At 46.0% G+C, this 25,310-nt stretch overlaps 2 protein-coding genes across 2 annotated transcripts; one reads left to right on the forward strand and one right to left on the reverse strand.

Moving 5' to 3' along the window:
- Positions 1-1,450: 1,450 nt before the first annotated feature.
- Positions 1,451-14,207, reverse strand: sult4a1 (sulfotransferase family 4A, member 1). The gene is made up of 7 exons (XM_079335417.1): positions 13,818-14,207; positions 9,515-9,645; positions 7,317-7,397; positions 6,941-7,067; positions 6,731-6,825; positions 4,055-4,193; positions 1,451-2,173 (listed from the first exon to the last, which is right to left on the reverse strand). Exons 1-7 carry the CDS (start codon positions 13,984-13,986, stop codon positions 2,061-2,063), a joined length of 855 nt encoding a protein of 284 aa, XP_079191543.1. The 5' UTR covers positions 13,987-14,207; the 3' UTR covers positions 1,451-2,060.
- Positions 14,208-15,731: 1,524 nt separating this feature from the next.
- Positions 15,732-24,933, forward strand: pnpla3 (patatin-like phospholipase domain containing 3). Its single transcript, XM_079335397.1, has 10 exons — positions 15,732-16,085; positions 17,304-17,536; positions 17,848-17,913; positions 19,774-19,983; positions 21,470-21,530; positions 21,623-21,799; positions 21,897-22,029; positions 22,479-22,586; positions 23,259-23,871; positions 23,911-24,933. The coding sequence occupies exons 1-9, from the start codon at positions 15,899-15,901 to the stop codon at positions 23,497-23,499; spliced, it is 1,416 nt and encodes a 471-aa protein (XP_079191523.1). The 5' UTR covers positions 15,732-15,898; the 3' UTR covers positions 23,500-23,871; positions 23,911-24,933.
- The last annotated feature ends 377 nt before the right edge of the window (positions 24,934-25,310 follow it).

Here is a 25,310-nt window from a genome sequence, read left to right on the forward strand (position 1 = left end):
ATCTCATTGGCCGAGACGTCTCTCCCCTCCACGCCCTGATTGGTGACTGGAACACTTTTATCTCGTCTCTCTCGTGTGTCCTGCCTTGTTGCATTCGTTTCGTACTCTTTGTGTCGTGATGGATGTCGATGTCGCTGGCTGTAAACAAACCAAAACCTTCGGGTACAAATCGAAATAAGAGAGAGAGAGAGAACCCGACAATCTGTAAACGTTCTTTGCCCGCTCTCTGCATCTCCAACACACGCTCACAAACACACACGAATATAAAGCTCGTATTTACACAGCGTGCTCCAGTGACAGAGGCTGAACACCAAACACTCTCTGGGTTGATTTAGGCGATATCTTCTTCTTCTTCTGAGGTTTGGCTTCACTTCACCTGAATAAAGACTTTTGGCGCTCTCAGTTAGCAGGGTTCGACCGTGACACGTCAGTCTCATCGTGCTGATGCTGTTTCAGAAGGTTTAACCGGCTGACGAGCAGAAAAATATCTGAGAGCATGGCAGACGCTCTGTGCAGATATCTGTGACAGATCAATAATCAAAACACACGAACATTTCCATCGTATGAAGTCTGTGTTTTTGGTTCAGTGTGACATGCTCGACATCCATCCACGTGTGCACACTGTGTTTGGTGAGTAGATCTCAGAGGGGCATGAAATGCATGTTGTGGTGAAGCCGTCTGCATGTCGGCGCTTCACGCTGGTCACGTTGTGTCTAACTGAACGCGTCACAGTGGATCCTGTTTAAAGCTTTTTTTAAAACGTGAACTTTTCTTTTTCCAACCTCCTGCCAACGTTTGAATTTTGTATTCTGTTCTGATCTGTGTTTGAACACGCATGTTCACGTTACGATGTAAACACGGCGTCCACGGTTGTTTTCTGCGTACGCGACTTTCTGCTCTGAACCAGACGCTACGAGAACTCTGCGAGACTTGACCAGACACATCAGAGTAAAGCTGTCGGACACGCCCACCTGGAAGCTCACTCAAACACACCCGCAACCTACAAACAGTGCTGGCCAATCAGAGAAGAGCGGGCCCGTGGGGAGGCGGGCCTTAAAGCAGCTGAGATGAAACGTTTCAGGCCGAGGCTGACATGAGGGAGTTTACTGATCGATCAATAAGGAGGTTTTTGAGCTTCACGTCTCACGGTGTTAAACGCCCCGACACGGCGAGGAGCTCTCGTATCCGTGCGGGATCTCCTCATTTATCACCTCTTCTACTAAAAGACCACGGGCTGACAACGCCAGCGCCATTTTCATCTTTTCATCAGACATGATTCTCGATTAGAAGGCTGCCTATAATAGGAGTGGTGACCGACAGCAGGGCGCCGTACTCGTACTATCGCCCCCTGCTGGCACGGGGAGTCACTTCCTGTCATGTGCAGAACGTACATGGTGCACGCCCGTCCGCTGTAGTCTCTGTGGTGCGTTCAAGTGCAACGTGTGGCGTCGCCTCACGTCGGCTCTCTTCACCACGAGTCCTTCTGCTCGGTGTGTCGGGGCGTTACGGGTGACAGTGAGTTTAAATGTGTTTCCAGCCGACGGAGACGTTTCGACCTTTTTCACTCTTTGCAGCGTTTCTCTGGAAAGATTTTTTTTTTTTTAAATCCTGCGAGGAAACGAACGAGCTGTTTTCAATCATCCTTCCAGCTGATTGATGCGTCTGTTTCTGTCACATGTATCTGCACGTCGCATGTGAAAGTGGATTTGAATGCTCGAGCGGTCGAACCCTGGTTCATAAGAGACGTTTACAGTCAGCAGAGGAAACACGCTGTGAAGGTCGGGGGTCGAGGGACGTTTGGTTTCACTATCGATTGATGCGTTTAAATCATCAACTTGGATTCACTTTGATCGATCTGCAGGAGTTGTTGTTTCTTTGATGAGTTGTGATTTGACAGAAGTGCATTCTGGGTAAAGTCTTGTGTTGAAATCCTGCGGTCAGGCTGTACGGTGTCGATGTACCCATGTGGGTTTGTGGGGTTTTTGGCAGAGAGTGTGATTTGTTGAATGTACTGAAGGAGATCCGTGGAAGGCGGGGGAGTCAGGAGGGGGCGGGGCTTCTCACAGGAAGAAGTCAAAGGTCAGGTCGGACTTTCCCATCTTCTGTCTGTACACGGTGTCAAACTTGTCGTTCATAGAGACTGTGAAGACGTCCTTCCACAGACCGACCCGACCTGTGGACACGGGGAGAAGGAAGGACGACGCCTTTAAACAGAAATCCATCCAATCAGGAGACGTTATTTTAAAGCCAAGACGTTCATATGCATCATCTGTAACTACTGCTTGAGGACTTTCACAAGAGGAACTGCTGTCTCTGTGGTGTCCTCAGAAGTCCAGAGGACGTAAACAGAACATGTTGACGCTGATGTAAAAACCTTCCCTGAGTCTGATAACTGTCCTCACACATTCTGATGGAGGTTTTTCTTCTGACACATTTGGGGCTGCAGAGAGAGGCAGCCTGAGCTGGCGGCGACTCACCTGCTGCGTGACGAGCGCTCGACAGACGCTGATCTGAGTCGGATCAGACTGACTGTCAGCTGTGTGTTTATCTTAAAGCAGAGCAGACAGCAGACTCCCATGCACTAAAAGGAAAAGAAATGATGGAAAAACTGAAACGAAACAGAAACGATGACAGAAAGTAAATAAGAAACATCAAAAACAGGACGGGAAACAAAAACGATAACACACGAGGAAATGTAAAAGAAGAGTTCAAATAAAATGGTTCAAAATGGGCATGCAGGTGCAACGTGCAGCCACCAGGTGGTGCCACAATTACGTCAAACTGAGGGTCAAAAACAGTCTCATGATCACGACGCCTGGGACAGTAATGCTGCAGAACTTGCAGGTTGAATGGAGTAAACAGAGAGTGCAGCGTGTGGAAGCTACGTCGTAAATGATTCCGACCGCTGAGTCAGATCAACGTAGAAGATTCAATCCTCCACACACACAGTACGGTTCACTGTGAACACTGTAACACGAGGTGTCTGCGGTGTTGTAGTGTGGAGCGTGCTCAGCTCAGTGTCGGAGCTCGAGGGTTTAAAGTGCTGACAGCGTCGGGTAACCTGTACGGTGGCCCAGAAGGTCAAAGGAGTCAGACAAACGTTTAATGTGATGCGATGATGTTTAAGTTCATGCAAAAAATATTTCATGAAACAAAAATCATTTCATGCAGCTCAAGAACAACAACAAAGATTTCTTTGTAACCAAGAACGCATTAGCTCTTTTTTGTGCGCGTGCGTGCGCGTGCGTTCGCGTGTGTGCTTTGGTATGTTTTAAGGGTTCAAATAGAAAAAAGAGGAATACAAAAACTTTATGAAACATAAAAACGTGTTGTATTTCATAAAAGATTTTAACTTTTAATTTTTAAGATTTTTTTAAAGTTTTGTGAAAGTTCTTTCTTGTGTGTGTGTGTGTGTGTGTGTGTGTGTGTGTGTGTGTGTGTGTGTGTGTGTGTGTTAAAGGGATAAAAACATCCAGCTTGTTGAGCTGAACATCATGAAATGTTTTTGCGTTTCATGAAATATGTTTACATTTGGTTTATTAATAAACAGAGAGAAATAAAAGAAATGGAGGGCTATTTCATGGAATGTTTTTTCAGTTGAAGTTCAGCATCACGGTGTGTGTGTGTGTGTGTGTGTGTGTGTGTGTGTTTTAAGTTGTAATGGTAGTTGGAGGCCGTTACTCTAAAAGAATAACAAGTGAAATGTTCAGTCGGTGGTTTCATGGATTTGAGGTCTCCTTAAGCGATCTCTGCAGATTTACAGCGAGCAGCACGAAGAAGAAGCTGTCGTGCACTTTCAATCCATTTGAATTCTTTCTCTTGAATGCAGCCTGACTTATTAAGTCTGTCATTATTCTTAATTAAATGGGCATAAGAAGCTGGAACATGGTTCAAATACTGGGGAATCACAAAGTAAGGAGATGAGATAAAAGAGAAAACGTCAGGTGCAATGATGGGGTGAAAGATTGGATTCAATGCTTTGGAGACTTGACCCACGGCGTCGGCTCTCACCCACACCTGAGAGAGACGTGAGTGTGTCTTCTCTCCCACTCACCCCTGCAGACGGACAGCGCCTCCGAGTTGCCGCATTGCTCGATGAGCTGGTTGCAGCTCTCCACCATTCCCTCCAGCTGAGACTTGTCACAGGAAACACCCAGGAAGCGGGCTAACTGCTCAACCAGATTCCCCAGATCCTGCAGAGAACAAGGGGACACACAGGGAGCTTAAAAAAGATAATTCATCCTCCTTCCTCTTCCATCCTTAAATAACACCGAGGCGGTGATTCTCCATCCTCCCACGGCTGCAGAGAACAAACTGTCCTCCGCGCTTACACAATCTTTGTGGAGTAAAGGTGAAACTCAGACGTGTGTAAGGACATGATGTACAGCTCAACCTATATGGACGGTTAAACATGGAGGCTATCAGTGTTTGCACTGGGTGTGTGTGTGTCTGTGAAGCAGGTTCACTGTGAGATAAGTGACCTACAAACTCTCTCAATGAGCCAACATCGTCTATGCCAGCAGCTATGATTAATATAACATGCTTACAGTCATGGAAGCTGAGAATCCTGGTGTGGATCATATTCAGGATGTGGTCTTAAAGGACGACATGAGTACAGCAGAGCTCCACTCTCTCTCTCTCTCTCTGTGTGTGTGTGAATGTGTGTGTGAGTCCTGACTGTCTCCAGTGAGGGAGAAGCTGGAGTCCTGCTGGCTGTGTTGTTGTTTACATGTGCAAACGTGTGCTGACTCAGTGTGCAAAGGCCTTTAGTGCGAGCGCCCTCCAAATCCGATCTGTTGCTCCTTTCTCACATGTCTCTGTCTCCTGTCTCTCCTCTCATGTCCTGTCTCTAAATCCTGCCATGCTCGACGTTTGTTTCAACTGCAACAGACAGACTTTGGAACAAGTTGACCCTGCAGCCTTTCCGACTCAACTCTGATGTTTTTAAAATCCAGACATATTTTTGTTTGGACATTTCTTCTAAAAATATCTGTTTCAGTTTACAGCAGTCAGAGTTATTCTGAGAAAAGAAAGTATTGTGAGTATTTAGCAAACAGGATACAATAAAGAGTGGCTTGTTTCTTTTCTAGTCATCTACAAGGACGCGTGTGTGTGTGTGTGTGTGTGTGTGTGTGTGTGTGTGTGTTTTATGACCTGAGGCAAATGTTTAGAGGAAACTAATCTTCTTCCTTTTCTTAGAAAGCTGTGCGAGTCTGCACCTCGTAAGAGTGATAAGAGCCGATGATGTCAAAAGGGACCTTTGACGAAGCAAAAGGGCAAACACTGATTTGGCGTGGAGTGTTCTTTTTCTCTCTCTGAGTGGAGAGGTTAGCAGAAACAAGTTTAGTACATAAAGCAGATGATCAACGTGTTGGTTTGTGCCACGTTGTGCAGAAGGACAAATGGACAAAGTGCCGGTTAGAATGAGAGAGCGAGGACCTCGATGTAAGGGGGGGAGAGGGGGGTGTTATCTTTGATAAATGATTTATATTCAGATGAAATATGAATATTTACATGGATTTTAGTCGACCTCTTGTCGCAGTGTTACTGCTGAGATTTCTGCAGAAGCCGGGTCGGGGATATTTTGATAAAGATTGAAAGAGATGGAGGGTTTATAAACACCCAGACTAAGGCTTTGTTCAGACCCTAACCCAAATCTAACTGACAGTCCACATTCAGATTTAAAGTGACCAGATCTGATGTCCGTATTGACGAGGTCTGATCCACACTGGTTTCTGTGACAGAGTAAGTGAGATTATTTGTGATGCAAACAATCCTACGGAGCGGTGCGTCCGCGGGCTTGTTTACTTTGTTTTGATTCTTGTTGTTTTCTTTTACTGATCACAGTTAACTTCCGGCCCGCGAGATCAACGTCGTTATTGTTATTATCGATGGTGTGGCGTTGAGAGCGACGCAGAAGATTCAGATTGAGTCGGATCTGAAGGAATCAGATTTGAATCAGATTTGAAATCAGCTCCTCAAGTGGTTTGAATCAGATTTGAATCAGATTTGTAAAAATCAGATCTCATGGGGCTTGTTTTGTTTCAGACTGGCAACAAAAAAAAAAACTACATACGATCTGGATGAGCTAAAAATCAGATTTGGAGATGCAGTGTGAACAAGGCGTAAGAGCCTGAGTGGCCAACGTTACCCTCGCCTCTCCCACCACCCACCCCGCCTCCTTTCTGCAGCACAAGGGGGTCAGGAGTAGAAACCTTATGGTTTCTGAAACGGTCGTGCACCAGTTCACCGACAGACTGGGCAGGTGAGCTGCAGGTGAGCGCTGATGTCTGCCTTTAAGTTTAATGTTGGACACGAGCAGAAATATTTTAGAAGTAGTGATACTAAAAAAAAAGTTTTATTAGCTGCAGGAAACTCAAATTAATTTCACCAAACTGCAAGATACCATTTACAGAACAGGCTGTTTCTGTGTCTGTAGCTTTAAATATGTAAATGAGCTGTGTCTGACCACGCCCCCTCTCTGGAAGGGCTCGGGTGTACTCGCTGCTTTCTGGCTCCATGTCCTATTGTTTACGGTGAGAAGGCAGACTCAGAGGGCAGAACAAACACCTAGCTGTGGGAGTGTCACCCACCTGGGGGAGGGGCTACTGCCCTTTGTGATGTCATGAAGGGAAAATCTCCAAACGGCCGGCTAAAGACGGAGACGATGACGTTTACAGGACATATTGATGTAGATCATTGAGAGAAGGCAGCAGGTTGATGATGTTACCTTGTACATGTCTTCATATTTCAAGAAGAGAACATTCGAGTCCATACGATGTTCCCAAAATTCCTGAACGTGTTCAAACCAGGAGCCGTATCCCACTATGAGAGGCACACATAGAGAGAGAGAGAGAGAGAGAGAGAGAGAGAGAGAGAGAGGTCCATCAACTGGGAGCGTAGAGAAACCAGCACACGATGAAGTAACCCTCACACTCACGCTTGTCATTCATGAAGCGGCGGCAGAACTCCTGAAAGGTCCCGCGGTAGCTCATGGTCCTGAGAGAGCGGTGGAACTGGTAGTAAGAGACGACCAGGTCCTTCGGGTTACGAGCCATGTAGATCACCTGGACGAGGAAACCAAAAAGCTCTTCAGCCGGGGGTTAAAGGTCAGCACGATAACAGAAGAAGCTACGAGCAAGGATTCTGTGAAGGAGGCGGGGGAAGAGTACGGTGGCTGACGAGGGCCTTCAGGCTGCTGCGGCTCATTAGGGGGAAAAGATGAACCTGTTTGTGTGTTTGCTTGTTGCGGGGGGTGGGTCACTGACCTGGGGGATTGGGGGGGTCACTGACCTGGGGGGGGTGGGGTCACTAACCTTGGCCTCTCCGTTGTGCATGGCTGTGGGGAGGAATCGGTAGGGGAGATGGCTCTTGATCAGACGAGGAGAGGTCAGCTCCTGGGGAGACACAAGCCTGTTATTTAACCTATGATCTGCAGGTGTCTCACACACACACACACACACACACACACACACACACACACACACATCATCGGCAGCTCCTTTTCATGGAAACATAAGGCTCTCTAAGAGCAGACTGTGTGTCTCTGTCAGAGTGTTAAATGAGGGGATTTCCATGATATGCATTTACAACATTGGATAAAAATCAAAAACAAAGATGTGATTGAGCGTTATGAATATACAGAGGCAGCCAGAACATCAACATGTTTCCCTTTAAACACGATCAGTCTCACGCATCAGTCTAACATTTCTCCTGTTCTCCTCGTCTTCACCATGTTCGCTCTCTGCATGCTCTATACTCTCACAGCTTCATGTTAAATATGTCTGATAGCAGAGCATCAACCCCTCTGCAGTGTGTGACCTATGACCTCGTCCTTGAATGCACTGGGTGTTTAAGGGACCCTATGATTTATTGTATGACTTTGTTTATGCCCGTGTCGGCCTTGAGGCAGAAATCCTGGATCATCACACTTTAGAGGTGAGGGGTGACACCTGTAAGGATAATTAATCAGGTAATTACTCTGTGATTAGAAACATGTCTGGATTTGTTAAATGGAAATGTTGTAATGTGTTGAATGGTGGAAGCAAAGAGCATGTCAGTGGACCTTCCAGGCTCGTTTGAGTTCTGGTAGTGAAGTGTTGCTCTCTCGATCACACAGGGATAGACTTCATTAATGTGTGAGGTTAATTCAGCAGCAGCTCTTCTGATACCTGCAGGCTGCTGGACGTCACAGATGATTCCAGGTGGGTCATGTGACCCTGATAATGATCAGACCTGTTTGCATGCAGAGTGTTTGGAAGAGTCTGACGGTTCTGTTTGAGCAGGAAGTGTGATGTTGAATCATGTCTGCTGCAGGATTCATCTGGTGTATAAACTTTCTGAGTGTGTGGAGTCGGCTCTCCCCATCATTTCCTCCACAACATCTTTTTAAACTGACATATTGAGTCTGATCATTTTCCATCCTGTAATTTATCTTTGTAATGTTACTTTGCAGTTTTTATCTCTGCTTTGTTAGGTGACCTTGAGTGTTTTGAAAGGTGACCTTGAGTGTTTTGAAAGGTGACCTTGAGTGTTTTGAAAGGTGACCTTGAGTGTTTTGAAAGGTGCCTTTAAATAAAATGCATTATCGTTAATATTAACATAAATACACACATCAACACACACCCTTCTCAATTCTCTCTTCTCCAAACATCTCTCATAAAAACGTCCCAGTGTGGAACCCGTGCCATGATGATTTAACCACGATGAAATCATCCCATTGGTTTTCTTTGTGCGGAGCGACAGAAGTCATAATTATACAACTGTTGGACCTTTTAAAGGAAAAACATTTTAAATCGGATTAGTTTCATGTTTACGAGATCGCCTCTTCGTCGTGATCCTGAACGTAACGACGACATCGTGGTTTATGAAAGCGAGTGAGCAGTGTGCAGCGGGTCAACAACCTCGCTCCACAAACAGTCAGCTGGTAAACAAACAGCGTCATCAGAAAGAGGCCGACATCGTGCTGAAAGTGTAAAACAGCAAAACACAGAGAGAAGAAGAAACGTGAGGAACACGCTCTGAAACAGGAAGTGACTAAAACAGGTCGATGGTGAGCGTCGAACGTTTCCTCTCTGAAGAATCATTTCACTGATCGCTCTGATTTACTCTCCTGTTTGTTTTGCATCGTTGTTTCTGTCAGTCTAATGATTCTGTTTCATCAGATTCAGGGGTTGTGGATGATCCATGGACCACGCCCTGCCTCCATTATCGGACTGTGTCGTCCTCATGACCATCGTCGTCCTCATTCATGCACGGCCTGCGGCGAGGAAGTGTGGACAACAGGAACGAAGGAAGACAAAGGAAGAATCCTTCCTGCGTCTTCTCCCACACACTCTTTCGTTTCTACGATGGAAGGGGGTTTGCTGCATGTACTGCAGACTGTGTTGGACAGCGGTGTGTCGTCTGACTGCCAGTCGGTGGTTATTCTGCAGTTCACCCGGCTCGGCTGGTTTCTGGTCTTGGAATGAGGAAGTAAACAAAAGCCAGCTGACTGTAAGTCAAGCTTCATTACCTGTATGATGTCCAGGCCTGGTTGAGGATACTCTAAGACGGGCAGCTGTTCATCGATGTTCATCAGGCCGATCTCGTCGGGGTCTGCTCCCTGACTCACGAGATACACGACCTCCTGAAGTAGACTGGTGCCTTCCAGGAGAGAGAAAAGAAAAACTGATGAGAAGTTTGTGATGGTTTTAACATGAAACCTAAAGGTCACCGCACCATGTTCCTCTAACATGTGTCTGTAGTCTGTCTACAAACCCCCCAATGATGAGAAAAGTCCATCCTCTCCGTCTGCTGCCTGCTCCACTTTACAGAAAATGTGTGCTTTTCCCTTCATGACATCACAAAGGGCAGTAGCCCCTCCCCCAGGTGGGTGACACTCCCACAGCTAGGTGTTTGTTCTGCCCTCTGAGTCTGCCTTCTCACCGTAAACAATAGGACATGGAGCCAGAAAGCAGCGAGTACACCCGAGCCCTTCCAGAGAGGGGGCGTGGCCAGACACAGCTCATTTACATATTTAAAGCTACAGACACAGAAACAGCCTGTTCTGAGCAGGGCTGAAATAGAGGGGTTTATAGACATGATCAAATACAGGATCAGAGTGGATTTACAACAACACACTTCACACACATGATGAAGAGGAGCTCTGACACTGATTTACACTGAAGAGGAAGAGGAGGTCATGTGACCTTTAAACAAAAATACTGAATTTCAGAGTACTAATACTTTATTTTACGATTGAATTGTCACTCGTAAGAATTCCCACGATAACTTTTTGTTTGTCTGAAATGATTGACTCTTGATTCATTTATTAAAATATGAGATGTTGTGGCCTTCATAAAAGTGAAATCTTTTCTATTACAAGGTTTTTTTTTTGTTGCCATGTCAACGTTCTCCACAGTGACTCATGCTGGTTTACAGAAATCCCACACACTTTTCCAAACACAGGAGGCTCAGAGCGCGCCACGTGAAACCTGGAGGATTCACTGAGCAGAGACAGGTAACAGCTCAGGCTCTCATCACTGCTGCTTTTAATTCTCTTACATCCTATCAGCTTCCTGTATTGGCTGACGTGAACAAAGACGACTCTTCTTGCATCTGTGAGGCCGCAGGCTGCCCAGATTCAGTCTGTGAAACCAACTGTAAAAGATCCATTTCGGCATCCTTGGTAGATGAACTATTCCATCACTGGTGCGGCTCATGATGTGTTTGGCATCAATGAGAGGGTCCAGTTGTGTTAGTCACATTGAAATCATAAAAAATCAGCTGGGCCATCCAAATTAAATTAAATAACCAAAAATATTTAAACCATAAAAAGATGACATGAGAACTGTGGTGGGTTTGATTTCAATATGCTCGCACGTTATTTACAGTCAGATGTTTGATCATGAACTATTTGGACAATTCCACATTGAGCGTCTGGTGAAGTGAAGGCAGAGGTGCCGCTTGCCAATGGGCTACATGTCAGGGGCCGCAGACCAGTAATGCAGCTGTTTGCACAAGCTGGATATAACCTCATAAAATGTGCATCATATCTTTTTGCACAGCTTGCAGCCACAGCAGAGGATTCTCTCTCTCTCTCACCCCCCCCCCCCCCCCCCCCCCCCCCCCTCTCCCTTTGTGTCTGATTCATGCCCTCTCTGTGATGCACCAGTGCAGAGGTGCAGCGTCGCAGAGAGACATGATGGAGCATCTGTCCGATGTCTAAACACTCATAAAACCGCTGCCATCACATGAACCCTCTGTAGGGTTCTTTGAATCATTTAAATCTCATTGGCCAAGTCGGTCACGTGTGAGCCAATGGCATCACAGCTCTGCAGCAGTGACTCCATGTGTGCTGCCATGTGCTTTCTCTGCCTCTGCACCAATAACTACAGCCACACCAAAACAGAGCTAAAGGGCGAGAGTGAGGAGGTTTCCCCCGTGTGCAGAATTCTTCAGATCATTTTTTTACGTTTTACACATTTTTAAAAAATGCAAACAAACTGCCTTGTCTGCAGCTTCCAGCTTTCTGTCCTTTCATGTGTTTTCAAGGATTTCCAGCACATTACTTATTCGCCTGTTTACAAAGAAGTCCTCAGCTGAGAAGATAACACAATTTCCATCTTTCACTGTGTGTGCTCCAAAGAAACAGATCAGTCTTTTTTAATTTGGTCTACAAACGTCAGGGAACATTTCCGATCGGTCTCGCTGCCTGTGTCCAGACTCATGTCTTCTTTTATTTGTTGTGACTTTATCAAATTCCTACAGATTCAGAGCCTTCATTCAAATCTTTAAATGTCAGCTCATAGATTCCCCGAAATATCTCTAATATCTTTATCAAACATTTTTATTAACTGATAAGTCACTTTGCGTGCCTTCTCTGAGTCTTTGGACATGTCATCATCTGGATGTGATAAAGGTCCTGTTGTTGGGCGACACTAATTTTAGAAGAAACGTTGTAAATCAGCAAAGTTCAGTTGCGTAACAGTTTGTTGAGAAATGCTGTTTTTGTACTATTTGTGCAGATTGTGGGTGTAAGGTTCCTGAGTTCTTTTCAGTTCCACTTTTAGAGACACAGAGTGTTTACATGCATATCCTGCTTATGAGCTTTATATTAAATCACCTTCGGGATACACACAGAGAAACCTGCTTATTCATATCCCTGTCTACATGATGAATACTATATCCTGGTTTCTGCTTACTGCATGTATTTGTGAAAGCGCCTGTGATGTTTATTTTTTACAACACAAACTGCAGCAGTTTTGAAATCTGAGACAAAACAGAGACCATGGTGGCTTAATGCAGGCTAAACATTTTGATGCTTTCTCTCATCTAAACTTCCACTTATAAAGCTCTCATCTCCTCCTCTTCTTCAGGCTCAATAAGTGTCCTCGCTCCTCTTCATCATGTGTGTGAAGTGTGTTGTTGTAAATCCACTCTGATCCTGTATTTGATCATGTCTATAAACCCCTCTATTTCAGCCCTGCTCAGAACAGGCTGTTTCTGTGTCTGTAGCTTTAAATATGTAAATGAGCTGTGTCTGACCACGCCCCCTCTCTGGAAGGGCTCGGGTGTACTCGCTGCTTTCTGGCTCCATGTCCTATTGTTTACGGTGAGAAGGCAGACTCAGAGGGCAGAACAAACACCTAGCTGTGGGAGTGTCACCCACCTGGGGGAGGGGCTACTGCCCTTTGTGATGTCATGAAATCAGTCGTGTCTTCAGAAAGGTAAAGGTGGGATTGTAACCAAGGCTGTCCACTCTCGAGAGGTCTAACCTTTGTCCATGGGTCGCTCACACTAACCACAAGGCCACTGATGCCGCTACGTTAAATGCACATAATGACGCCATGAGAGCAGAACCACGGGTCGATTCCCCCCCCGACGTCTGGACTTTTTTTTTACCCGATTGTTTCAGAACAAAAAGTTACAGACGGCTTCCTGAATCACCATGGCAACGGCAGTCAGTAATACAGCAACTCTTGTTATTGATCATTTATTTAGCTCATTTTGTAAATAAAATATTTGTTTTGTTTGATAACTTCTGACTTGGTCTTTTTCCAGGTTATGACAGGTGTCAGATTATTTATTACATGATGGCGGCTGGTTTTGAGGGGCCACCTGTGGCAGTTCTCTGCAGAACACCTGCATCTTCTAAAAGGACAGGTGTGTAAACATGGCGTTTTTTTAAAAAAGGCCCAATAACATTACATCTCTATCTGTCTGTCTGTCTGTCTGTCTGTCTGTCTGTCTCCGGCTTCTGCTGCCCACCAGCCACGCGGGGTCACGTGACTGGTCCCACCCAGCGCCCAGCAGGACACCGTGCGCCTGCAGCGCTGCGCCACAGAGACTCTGCAGGATGTAAACACCAACTTCACCTGCCTGTCTGAGAGCTGCTGCTGCTACTACTGCTCACGACTGTAAATAATGAAGGCGATGCACTACAGAGCGATGCATCGATCGATCGACTTTTGACTCAATTAGTTGGCATCTAATTATGAAACACATGCTGCGTTTAAAATCCGGAGAGAGCGGAGGCCTCTGCTGCACATAAACAGCGATCAGATAAGCAGGACAACAGCAGCAACAACAACAACATACAAAACAAGCCTCCATTTTAACTTAACGATTACTGCTACATCCGTGTCTTCTAAAAGAAACCCTCAGACTGACTGAGCGTGTTCATTTCCTCACTCTGTGGTTTATTTATCATAATAAACTTTGATAATCGCAGGGACATCCTGCAGACATCGCTGCATCAGAGCGGCGGATGCTCTGCAGCCCCGCAGCGCGCGAGGTCAGGTGAAGACAGTGACGATGCAGATGCTGCTTTGTACCTGACTTTGGGTAGGTGACAATCCAAATGTCGCTACTTCTAAGGGAGAAGTTGGCGATCTCCTCCATCTTCCCTCTGCAGAAGGGCGGCAGCCGCACTCCATCAAACTCGAAGTATTTGCTCTCAAACTCAATCGGCGTGCTCGGCGTGTCTGCCTCGCTCTCCGCCATCCTCGAACCGAGCCGCCAGAGCAGGGACAAGAAAACGCGCACAGCCACGCGAACAGTGTGATTCCTGTTTGTGCTTCAACTCAGAGGTGATGAAGAGGAGGAGGAGGATGGTGGTGGTGCTGATGATGAGGACTTGCTGCCGCTCGCTTCAGGATGCTGCTTGGGAATCGCAGTGGATACTGACTTGAGCCTCAGCCAATCACGTCACAGAAAAGTGATGTAATGCGCGGTCACGAGGGCCAGCATCAGGACCACTCTCTCTGGCGTGCACGAGCAGTGAGGATGCTTCCTACAGAGCAAAAATCAAGTCGAGGCAAACAAAAATAACAAACTAAACTTGTAACCCCACCCTTTACAGTGCAATAACAATGACCAAATGCTGCATCGGCTAATATTTAATATTTTTGTTTTCCTAAAAGCAGCTTGTGTGCGACTTCTTACATTTCATGTGCATTTTGACTTAATGGTCACATATTTAAAATACTCTTCCCCATCTTCCTCTAACATGTGTCTCCAGTCTGTCTCCAGACCCTCCAGTGATGAGAAAAGTCCGTCCTCTCCGTCTTCTGCCTGCTCAAACAGGCCGTTTGGAGATGTTCCCTTCATGACATCACAAAGGGCAGTAGCCCCTCCCCCAGGTGGGTGACACTCCCACAGCTAGGTGTTTGTTCTGCCCTCTGAGTCTGCCTTCTCACCGTAAACAATAGGACATGGAGCCAGAAAGCAGCGAGTACACCACAATAAAATAATTTAAAAAAACACATTAAATACAGATAATTACATGATAACATTATGAGACAGTGTAAACTGGATTGGGTCTGATTTTGTCCTCTTTATCATCGATGAGCAGCATCATAATAATAAGTTTATGATATCTTCATTTTTTTATTTATAAAAGGGGCATGACGTCACTGCGTGGCGTCTAACCCACTTCCTTTTGATTGGCTCCTGAGGAAAATAAGGAAAGCGATAAACATGTTTTTACCCAATCATGCCCTCAGTGGCTTATGCTGCATTCACGGACCCCTGTAATTATTAAAGGAAAAACCGTTGAGTGAAATCATCCAAAGTTTATCTAAAAATAATGTTTGGATTTAATTTAATTGAAACTGTGTCGAAGGCTGTTTTATGTGTTAATACAGTGTTCACGTGTTTTATCTTAACCTACTTTCTTCTCTCACTTAAACATTTGAGGATAATAAAAAAAAAGTGTCTACTGAAGCTCCAATGATCATTGAGGGAGACGAGTGAAAGACAAAGACTTCATGCTGCTGTTGATTATATAATTTTGTTTGTCTTTTTCTTTTTGATGTTTTTATTTAGCCTATGACCCGAAAAAAGGAGCCTGTCATTTGTTTGACAGGACCGCTGTTTGAAATGTCAGAAAATGTGTTCACTTTTTAAAAATAATAATAATAATTTCTTTAAAAATTATTATGAAGTTAATCATTAGTGATTTACAGAGGCAAAGCACAACAGTCATTGTGTTGACAAAACAGACTGTATGTGTTGATGACCTGTATTTCAAATCATTGCAGATTTCACTTTATCATTATGGACCAGTGTGGATTACAAGAACATTAATGTCATATATTTCTGTGTATTTTAGTTGCTTATATGTGTGTGTGTGTGTGTGTGTGTGTGTGTGTGTGTGTGTGTGTCCCTGCTTGCATACATTTCTCAATTTACCAGCTGATGCTCATATTTCTGACAGCCCTTGAATGCATCACGCGCCTCCTCCCCGTCCTTCCCTTTATAGAGCCAGCTGTTGACCTGTCGAGACTCACTTCACTTCTCTTCACAGAGTCAACAACAACAACAACAACGACCTGTGGAGCTCCACAGCACACAGCGGAGAGTACACGCTGTTCTATCCGCCTTCAGAGAGCCCCAGCCGGGGCATGCCCCCAACATGTTCGACCTAAACGGAGGCTGGAACCTGTCCTTCGCCGGCTGCGGGTTTCTGGGGATTTATCACATCGGAGTGGCCAGCTGTCTGCTGGAGAAAGCGCCCTACCTCATCAGAGAGGCCACCAAGCTGTACGGAGCCTCCGCCGGAGCTCTGACCGCCTCAGTGCTCGCGAGCCAGGCTTCAATAAGTAAGACACTCCGGCTGCACGGCCTAGAGCTCGATTATCGATTAGTAATGTCTACTTTATTATATAAGGACATACATAATCCTCTGATAGTTTATTATTCATATTAATATATTATGACTATGTTTTTAAATGTTTATTAATTAAACATTGAAGTTAATTTCTTTCTGTATATTTTTAACAGGTTTTTGGTAACTTTACATTTATTTTCACAATTTTTTTCACCAAAAAGACATTTTAATAAACACGATGGTTTTCATTAGTTTTGGCACTCAGATACTTTTCGATGACACTGAAATAAACTATACCATTAGGTAATATTATCTGGTTTTGAATTATAGATATTAGGCCTGTCAGGAGGTTTTTATCACGATGTGAATGACTTTTAAGATTAAGGCATTCATTATTTTTAATCATCTTTTTTTATTGATTATGAAGTTTCTATCTGCAGATAGTTCTCTTCTCCGTTGATGTTAAACTTATTGACTACAAGTTTCTTATTTTCTTTCTAAATAAAAGCAGTTGTTTTGAACCCACACAGGAGGTAAAGCAGACTTGGCTAAAGAAAGAATATACTACAAAATAAAAGCATGAAACAAAAACTCTTTTCAAAGTAATAGAATCTCAAACGTAATTCCCAAATACATAAAAAAAACATTGGCAGAACATCTGCTACAGCTAAAAAAACGACACTTTAAGGTGATTAATAATGATCTTAGTTTAGGATCCTCTCAGCGCTGCCTGCAGCTGAAGATCCCTGCAGATGATTGGACACTGACTAGAACTAACCCCATCATTCATTCACTTAGAACAAAGAACAAAAGTCAACATAACAATGATACAAGAAGAAAAACAAACATCCGGACATTTCTTCAGGGCTTTAGAGACAAACATGGCCGACTTATTCGTTGGATTTAAACATCCTGTCGTCGCCATCCGAGCTCCAAAACATTTCAGGATCCTGATCGTACGTTTCATTAATCGAAGATTTTCTCAACTCGTCATCAGAAGGACGATAAGAGAGAAAAATCATTCTCCACTCCTCAGTCACATCGCTCATCTGTGTTCCTCCGGCAGGTTTTTAAATCTGCCAACTTAGTAACTACAGGTGTTCTTTTGAGAAGCAACTTTCCTGCTTCTATGAACATTTAGGCCAAAGATGTTTGTTTTGGTTCCAGAGTCTGTTTGTCTTTAAATCTCCTCCTCTCGCTCTGTTCTCAGTCAAATGCTGTGAAGATGTCATCGAGGTTGCAAAAGAAGCCAGGAAGAGAAACCTGGGTCCTCTTCACCCGACGTTCAACCTGGTCAAGGTGATCAAGACCGGTCTGGATCGGGACCTGCCGTCGGACGCTCACGTCCTGGCTTCAGGGCGCCTGTGTGTCTCTCTGACCCGGGTGTCTGACGGGGAGAACGTCCTGGTGTCGGAGTTCAGCTCCAAAGACGAACTCATCCAGGTGAGGGGGAGCTTACTGACACACGGTTTTAGACTGATGCATCTCCTCAATGTAGTAGTAACCACGTAACCATGGCAACCACTCACAGAGGCCATCCTGCTCACTGTGGACTTGTTTAGTTAGCGGATGCCATCAAAGACCTTCTTCCTACTTCCAGGTCGCCCGTGCAGCTCAGAGGACGAACTGACCCGTTTAGCGTTACGTCACATAGCGGTCCACTTCCTTGTTTTAACACACACACACACACACACACACACACACACACACACACACACACACAGCCTCTTCTAACCTTGGGTTTTTGTGTGCAGGCGCTGATCTGCAGCTGCTTCATCCCGGTGTACTGCGGCCTGATTCCTCCGTCCTTCAGAGGAGTGGTAGGTCACACGTTCTCTTAAAATGCACAAAGTGAACGTCACACTTTGGACTTCTTCATATCATGTGAAAGCTTTTTGAAGCGTGTGAGGGAAGTGAAGTTAAAAAAAAAAAAAAGGAGAAGGACGTTTAAAACTGAAGCGATGAGCACAAAGAAACTTCCTCACGAGATCGAAGTCGTCTAAAAAACAAATCTTTAATTTAAAAGAGTCATCTAAGACAGGCGTACACAGTCCAGGTCAAAGGTCAACACTACCCGAGTCATTTCCATGTTTGGATTTTAGCTTCGTCTGGACTTATCAGCTGATCGGACTTTGGCACTGATCTCACTCAGAGCTTTGATTGCTGTGTTTGCGTGCAGCGCGTATCAGAGCGCCGCAGGTCAGCGCGGATGAAGATGAACTTATAAAGAGGGCGAAGGGCGCGTGCTGCTGGAATGAAGGCGGATCAAAAGTTATCGATGACATCACCTCATGCTGGGTGTTGAATAAGTTTGTGGTCGTGGTTTAAAGGTGGGTTTGATGAATATTAATGAGCTTCAGCAGCAGCTGTTAGAAAGCGTGACCCGCAGCCTCCTCGCTCGCCCTGCGTCTCTCTCTCTCTCTCTCTCTCTCTCTCTCCATGACTGGAGCGGGTTATCTTTGTGTGGGTGTAAAAACTGGCACAGAGAGAACGTCTCCAAGATGTCTCCACATGTCCGTCTCCTGCGTCTTCCATGTTATCTGTGGATTCACTCACTTAATGCACGAGCAGCTTGAGTGACGTAATTATTTTTTTTAAACTAATTCGTCCGCCTGGTTCTTGTTCGGAGTTTCCTGCAGAGGAGGTCTGGGCTCTTTTTTTTTAACCTGTTGGATAACTCTTTTGATTGACAGCAGATTTGGCTCAGAGTTTTGGTTGATGTCCCGACGCTGAAGTTATAAATCAAATATCACAGTCGGTTTCATGTTGTGTTTGAGAGTATTTATTCTCTCTGTGATTCTCACCGACCCATCCTGACCTCCGCTCCCTCGCTGACCCACATCCGCTGAGGTCGAGGGAGCGCGCGTCACAGCTGGCAGCATCGCCGGGATTTTACAGCCGACACTTTAATTCCTTCTCTGCAGCGTCGTAAACCCTTCAAACAAGAAAAGCCGTCTTTTCATTTCACACAGATCAAACCTGAACAGAAAGCAAAGCCGATAAAAAATCAATAAAAATGTGAATCTAAGAGACGGGGTTTTGTTTGGTCCAGACTTCCTGTTTCAGAGTAACTCTCTGAATCTCTGAGCCTTTTTGTTTTAGCTGCGACGTGCACAGAGCAGGATCGACCTTCATCACATGCAGCTGAATCGTCTCCTCTTCTCTGAATCGGCTCATTAAAAGCCGTTTCACGCTGACGACGTGTTGCCGATGTGAAGGTCAGGATGTCTTTAAGGTGAAGAGTCTGACTGTGTGTCACTCAGGATGTTTACATGAGCAGCTGAACCAGCCTGACCTCAGAGCTGTCTGACGTTTAAATGTGCTCAGAGTAAACTCTAAGTGCTGCGTCCGTCCTGTCTCTCTGAGCGATGCTGCTCCGTATTCAAGGTCGTTGAGACACGGAGCGAGGAGGACGAGACGCCATCCGTGAGCGGCAAAAATACACAGGAAAATTTTACTCTTGAAGAAAGAGCAGCAGTGACACCGACGACGACTTTCCGTAAATATTTTCAACTTTCACGCTCGGAGAAAATAGTCTGGGCGACCCGCTTTACGCTGGCGCTCCGAGAACATGCAGGAGGCCGACACGGGGCCGAGGAGGTGAAGAGTGAAGAGAAGAAGTTCTGTTTTTGTATGAAGTAGCGTGTGCGTGTTTAATCTGTGCGTTTGTGCGTGTCCAGCGCTACGTGGACGGCGGGATCAGCGACAACCTGCCGCAGTCGGAGCTGAAGAACACCATCACCATCTCGCCGTTCTCCGGCGAGTGTGACATCTGCCCACGGGACAACTCCACCAGCTTCCACGAGCTGCGCTTCACCAACACCAGCATCCAGATGAACCTGGGCAACATGTACCGCCTCAGCAGGGCGCTGTTCCCGCCCGAGCCCAAGGTAGGTGACCCCACCGGGCGGGGGGGGGGGCGGGGTCACATCACGTGTCCTTGAACAGGTCAAATATAAGCTGTTAGAGAAGAGAACTACGAGCATGAGGGTGGAGATATATATTGTTTTATTTTGAAATTGAGCGGACGCTGTGTGCTTTTGCGTGTTGGACTTCCTGTCTGCTTTGTTCTACTTCATCCAGCTCGACGCGTGCTCGCACCATCTGATAACAGACAGAGAGTAGTGGCACGGCTGGGAGGCTCTGGAAACAGGAGATAGGAGTCATGGATCCAGACTGTAAATATAAACCTCGTAAAACCTCCCATGACTCCTGGCAGATCTGAGTCGAGACTCCTCGCTCACTTCTTGGCTTCAGATGTGAAACGCTGTAATCATCGAGAGGATAATCAGAGCCGCAGGAGCTGGCGGTCTCGCCCTCCGTGGTGGGAACCAAAGTTCTCTGAGGTGGAAGTTGAGGTTTTAGGATAAGGAGCACGGGACGGGGGACGGGTCACATGACGGTGAAGGAAATGTCTTCCTGGTTTTTTTCCCTCCGGCTGTAGGACGTCTTCTTCCCCAGCTGCTGCCCGTTTTGATCCCTGAGGATTGTTAGGTAACCTCTGAGCCGAGGTGAGCCCTGTTTGTTGTGACACATTCAGGCTCCTCCCCCTCCTCATGACCCCGCCCCTCACGTGTTACTTGTGTGTTTTGTCATCCGTGTGGATTCCACGGTTATCTAACCAGGAGCACACAAGTGTGTGTTGGAGAGGAGGGCAGGTTGGTTCTGACACGTGGAGGGAGGAACACGTCTGAGCGAACAGGCCTGAGGCAGTCACAAGAACCCAACACAGTGTGTGTGTGTGTGTGTGTGTGTGTGTGTGTGTGTGTGTGTGTGTGTGTGTGTGTGTGTGTGTGTGTGTGTGTGTGTGTGTGTGTGTGTGTGTGTGTGTGTGTGTGTGTGTGTGTGTGTGTGTGTGATGATTTGAAAACGCCTCTTCTAAACTTGTAAAAAAGAAACAAAATTGTTTCCTGTTTCGACTTCGAGGCAGCACAAACCAGTCGACGGAGGGATCGAACCCGGGGCCAGTCGTTCATTGAAGGGTCTTTATTGCACATGTAGATGCAAAGTGTGAGCGTGATCTTTCTCCGGGTCAGATATAGGACTGACGTGTAGCGTCCTAAACCCTGAAGCTTCAGGGCTTGAACGTCAAAGCAGCGACATCTAGTGGCCCTGCAGCAACACGACGGCTGAGCTCTGAATGACTGAACTACACGTCAGTCTGATGAATCACTAAAGTTGATCTTCATACTAAAAGTGTGTTTGACCTCTTTCACCCTCCATGCACCTCCATGCTCCATCAAGCTGTGCCTCTATTTATCAGACAGTCAGTACACCAACGAAGAAGAAATGAATAAATGTCTCCTTCTGTCCGACTCAACTTTCATATTTTCTTCACTGAGGAGGTTTTAACGGTCATGCTGTTTGTTTCTCCAGGTCCTGGCTGAGATGTGTCAGAGCGGTTACAAAGACGCTCTGCGCTTCCTGGAGGAGAACAGTGAGTTCCCCTCCGACTGCATGCCAACACACGCTCATCCTCTCACTGTAAACCTCCAGTAATAATCCAGGAACACGTCTTTGTGTCCTCAGACCTGATGATGCTGCAGCACCCGACCTCGGGCCCCGCCCTGCAGGAGAGCCCGCCTTCCTGCTGCTGCAAGGAGTCAGAGAGCACCAAAGACTGGGTGCTGCGGAGGCTCCGCCTACTGAGGAAACAGCACTGGTGGTTGGACGAGCAGATCGCTCTGCCCACGCCCATCAAGAAAGGTACGCTGTCACCTGCAGCTCGTCTTTAAGAGACTCAAAACGAGGAACACTGTTGTTGACGATGTGACGTGTGTGTGTGTGTGTGTGTGTGTGTCAGTGTTCTGCGAGGCCTGTCAGGATAAATCCGGCCTGTACACCAAAGTGTCCGAGTTGCTGCCGATGAGAGTGGCGTCCTACATGCTCATGCCGTACACTCTACCTGTGCAGTCGGCGTACTCGGTGGCTCAGAGGTGAGTCGAGGCTCCAGGCTGTGAGGTCGCCTTCTCTCTAACAGCCAGCAGGGGGCGACTCTCCTTTCTCCCGTGATTTACTCCACAGGAAACGAGTTGATGTTCTCGATTTTAAATCTTCAAAACAACATGATGTTCATTTCTTTAAGTTATGGTCCCAGTACGAGTCAAACACCTGGAAGACGTCCAGGTGGGGTAACCTGACACGCCACTACCTGAAAACACACGCTCCATTCAAGCCGACTTCAATGTCTCCTGTTTACTTACAGGGCGGTTAATGTGCTTTAAAATGTTTCCCTGCTTATTCAGTCAAAGATCAAACAGATCAAAGATTCAGAATCCAAAGTCTCATTCTTCCTGTTGTTTGCCCCCCGAGGCGTCCCGTCAGAAGTCTTTTGGATGTGGCTCACAGGAGGTCATGTGATCCTTTAACTTCTGCTCTCTGACAGATTCGTGGAGTGGATCCCCGAGGTGCCCGCAGACGTGAGCTGGCTGTTTGGTGTGGCGGGAAACGTGTACCGCCAGGCGTGGAAGGGAACGCCGCCAACCTCTCTCAGGTGATTTCTCCGTACGGCGTCGAGTCACAGTTTTATCTGTGGACTGTGTTTGTTTGATTCATCCTGTTTTGTTCCCCTTTAATTGTTTTTCGCTCCTCGTAAAAATGCTCCGTTTGTCAGGTAATACTCGCTGATACTGAAGTGCAGAAAAAAAGCCGACAGCGAGCCGGCCGACCTCGGGGAAGCAGCGCAGTGGACTCTGAAGCGGTTACAGGCACACGAGTGGGAGAAGACAGACTCTTCTTTTTCTTTCCTCTCCAACACAAAAGTGCCAGTAACCTCTTCAGAGACCACGCCACGATGACCTGGAGGCAAGCTGGTCGGCTGCGATACAACACAGAACCACGACAGCAATAATACAAGTTCCCGTCACCGACAATGATCAATTATGTTTTTCATAACCGAACAATGCAAGAAAGCTCGTGCACACTGCTCCAGGTCGACCCGAGGCGTGAGCACGCGTTATCAGCTCGTAATACAACACACGCACGTCTTTACACCATTAAACACGATGCTGTTAAAAAGCAGCGACTGTCTCGTGCTTGAAACGTGGAATCGTTGAGAAGAATCGTGATTTGACACCTCAAAGTTGAGCTACATGAGGATTTAAGTGCTTGTTTGTTTTCGATGAGCGAAACAACACTTTGAATAACTGTGCCGTTGGCTTCACAGTGAACCGTGCTTGAGGAAGTGCTTGAGCGAGCCGCCTGCGCCGACGGAGCGCGACAAGCCGCCCACGCAGAGAGACCACCCTCCTGCTCTCTCCTCACTCGACCTGCACGGGAGCTACTGGGAGATCCCGACTTCTACCTCCTCTTCATCCCCTCCTCATCCTCCTCACATCGCCCCTTCCTCTCCCACTCAGGTCTGCTTCTTCGTGGGCATGCAGGATGAGCCTCAGAGCCCGGCGTAGCGGGGAAGCGATCCAGGACCAGCACTTTAACGACAGCGGAGTCAAAGGTTCTCCTCCTCCTGGAAGCACGATGGGTGGATCGGAGGGGAACCTTTGAATCGTTGTTTCTCTCGGACTCTGTGCACTCCAGACGCCACCTGGTGTCAAAGATTTTACCGAGCGCTCTGGAGAGCAGCGTCACGTTTCTCTCAGGATCATGGATTTGTTTTATGACCTGTTTTTAATGTACCGCACATCGATGTGTCTCGTCTTACTACAACCTTACCTACCTGTTTGTTTAAAACGTGTCCTCAGTCATTCTTCGTTCCTTCACAGTCGATTTCATCGTGTCTCTTTTCTTTTTGTCCTTCTGGTTTTGTTTGTTTTCATTGTGTCACATGACGGTTTTTGGAAGCCATGTTGGGCGATTAGCGCCCCCGATGTGTAACATATCGAAGGTTCCCATGAGTGTAAAAATATCGATGTTTATCATGTTTTTTTCTTACGTAATCGTCACATCCAAGCGAGTATCTGGCACAAAAACAAAAACTTGTTTGGTTAGTGTTCTTAGTATTTTGTATGTTTGTAATTTCTTGAAAAACAGATTTTTCATCACTCTTTCATGACTGTACATTCTGCCGGTTACAAGCCGCAGTGCCTGTACAAGCTAACTGCAGGTTAGCATCCCATGCTAGCTTGCCTTCGTGTTTTTCTGGATTTACGATTCCCGTCGACCTTTTCTCTGATGTCATGATGAATAGCGGAATCAACAACTCGAACACCTTCGCCAATTATTGTCCTATCATTGCATTGTGAATGCTGTTCAGACGGTTCTGTTGTTAGCATTTCTGGCTAGCTTGCTCATTAGCTGTAGTAAAACGAACGTCGTTTCCAAAAGCGACAGGAACATTAATATCTTCTTTCAGTAATCAATGTTTAGTAAGTAAAGCTCTGTCCATGAATAGACGATCTTTAATATTGTTTTAGTGGTGTAATAGCTGGACTCGGACGCATTAGGGGAATATCATACATTTGGAAAAGAGCGCCGGTGACGTCATCAGCCCCTTCCTGAAAATTTGAAAGATTTTCAACTTGAACTCTCGTAGCGGCCACTCAGAAAAAAGGGCCTAAGAAGATTGTAAGGTATCAGAATCAGTAGACTGCTCGCCATAGATACAAAAAAAATTCTCGTTGTGAGAAACCAAAGTGTCCTTGAAACGTAGACGACAATCGAAGCACTTTTTATAAGCTTTATGCCAGCGACAGACGCCCATGATGGTGTCAGGTTGGTGAACTCTCTCATCTGCTGTCTGTGAGTCTGGTGTTATAACATCAGTGTTATCAGCGTTCAAAAGGTCTGACCTTCGACCTGTGAATCTGTCATTTATCACTTGAATGTAAAGTTGTTTGTTAATGCTCTGTGACTGTCTCTTTAGATTAAAAATCTCTCTAAATAACTGGATGTTCATCAAGTTTTTTTCTGCAGAAGATGAAACATGAACACAGATCCTAACCCGGGCCTGGCTAACGAAGAGGATACTGAAGGAACGTGGACAGAAACTTTAAAAATGTGCCCGGTCCACTGCAGAAACCAAAGCAAAAATTAGAAACTAATACTTGCTCATGTAAAGTTTGGTGGACTTGTTACTGTAGAAGGTTTTACGTGTCCTTTTGATAATTAAAAAAAAAACCTCCATCTCTAATGTCAAATGTAGTCACGTTGTGCATGTAGAAAACCTTCCTATTGTGTGAAGTTGTTGTCTTTAAGCCGCTCATCTTTATTAGTATTATACTTAATAATTTCATTATTCTGAAAAAACCGGCCTCGCTAA

Source organism: Symphodus melops (assembly GCF_947650265.1).
Source record: "Symphodus melops genome assembly, chromosome: 22".
Lineage (NCBI taxonomy): Eukaryota > Metazoa > Chordata > Actinopteri > Labriformes > Labridae > Symphodus > Symphodus melops.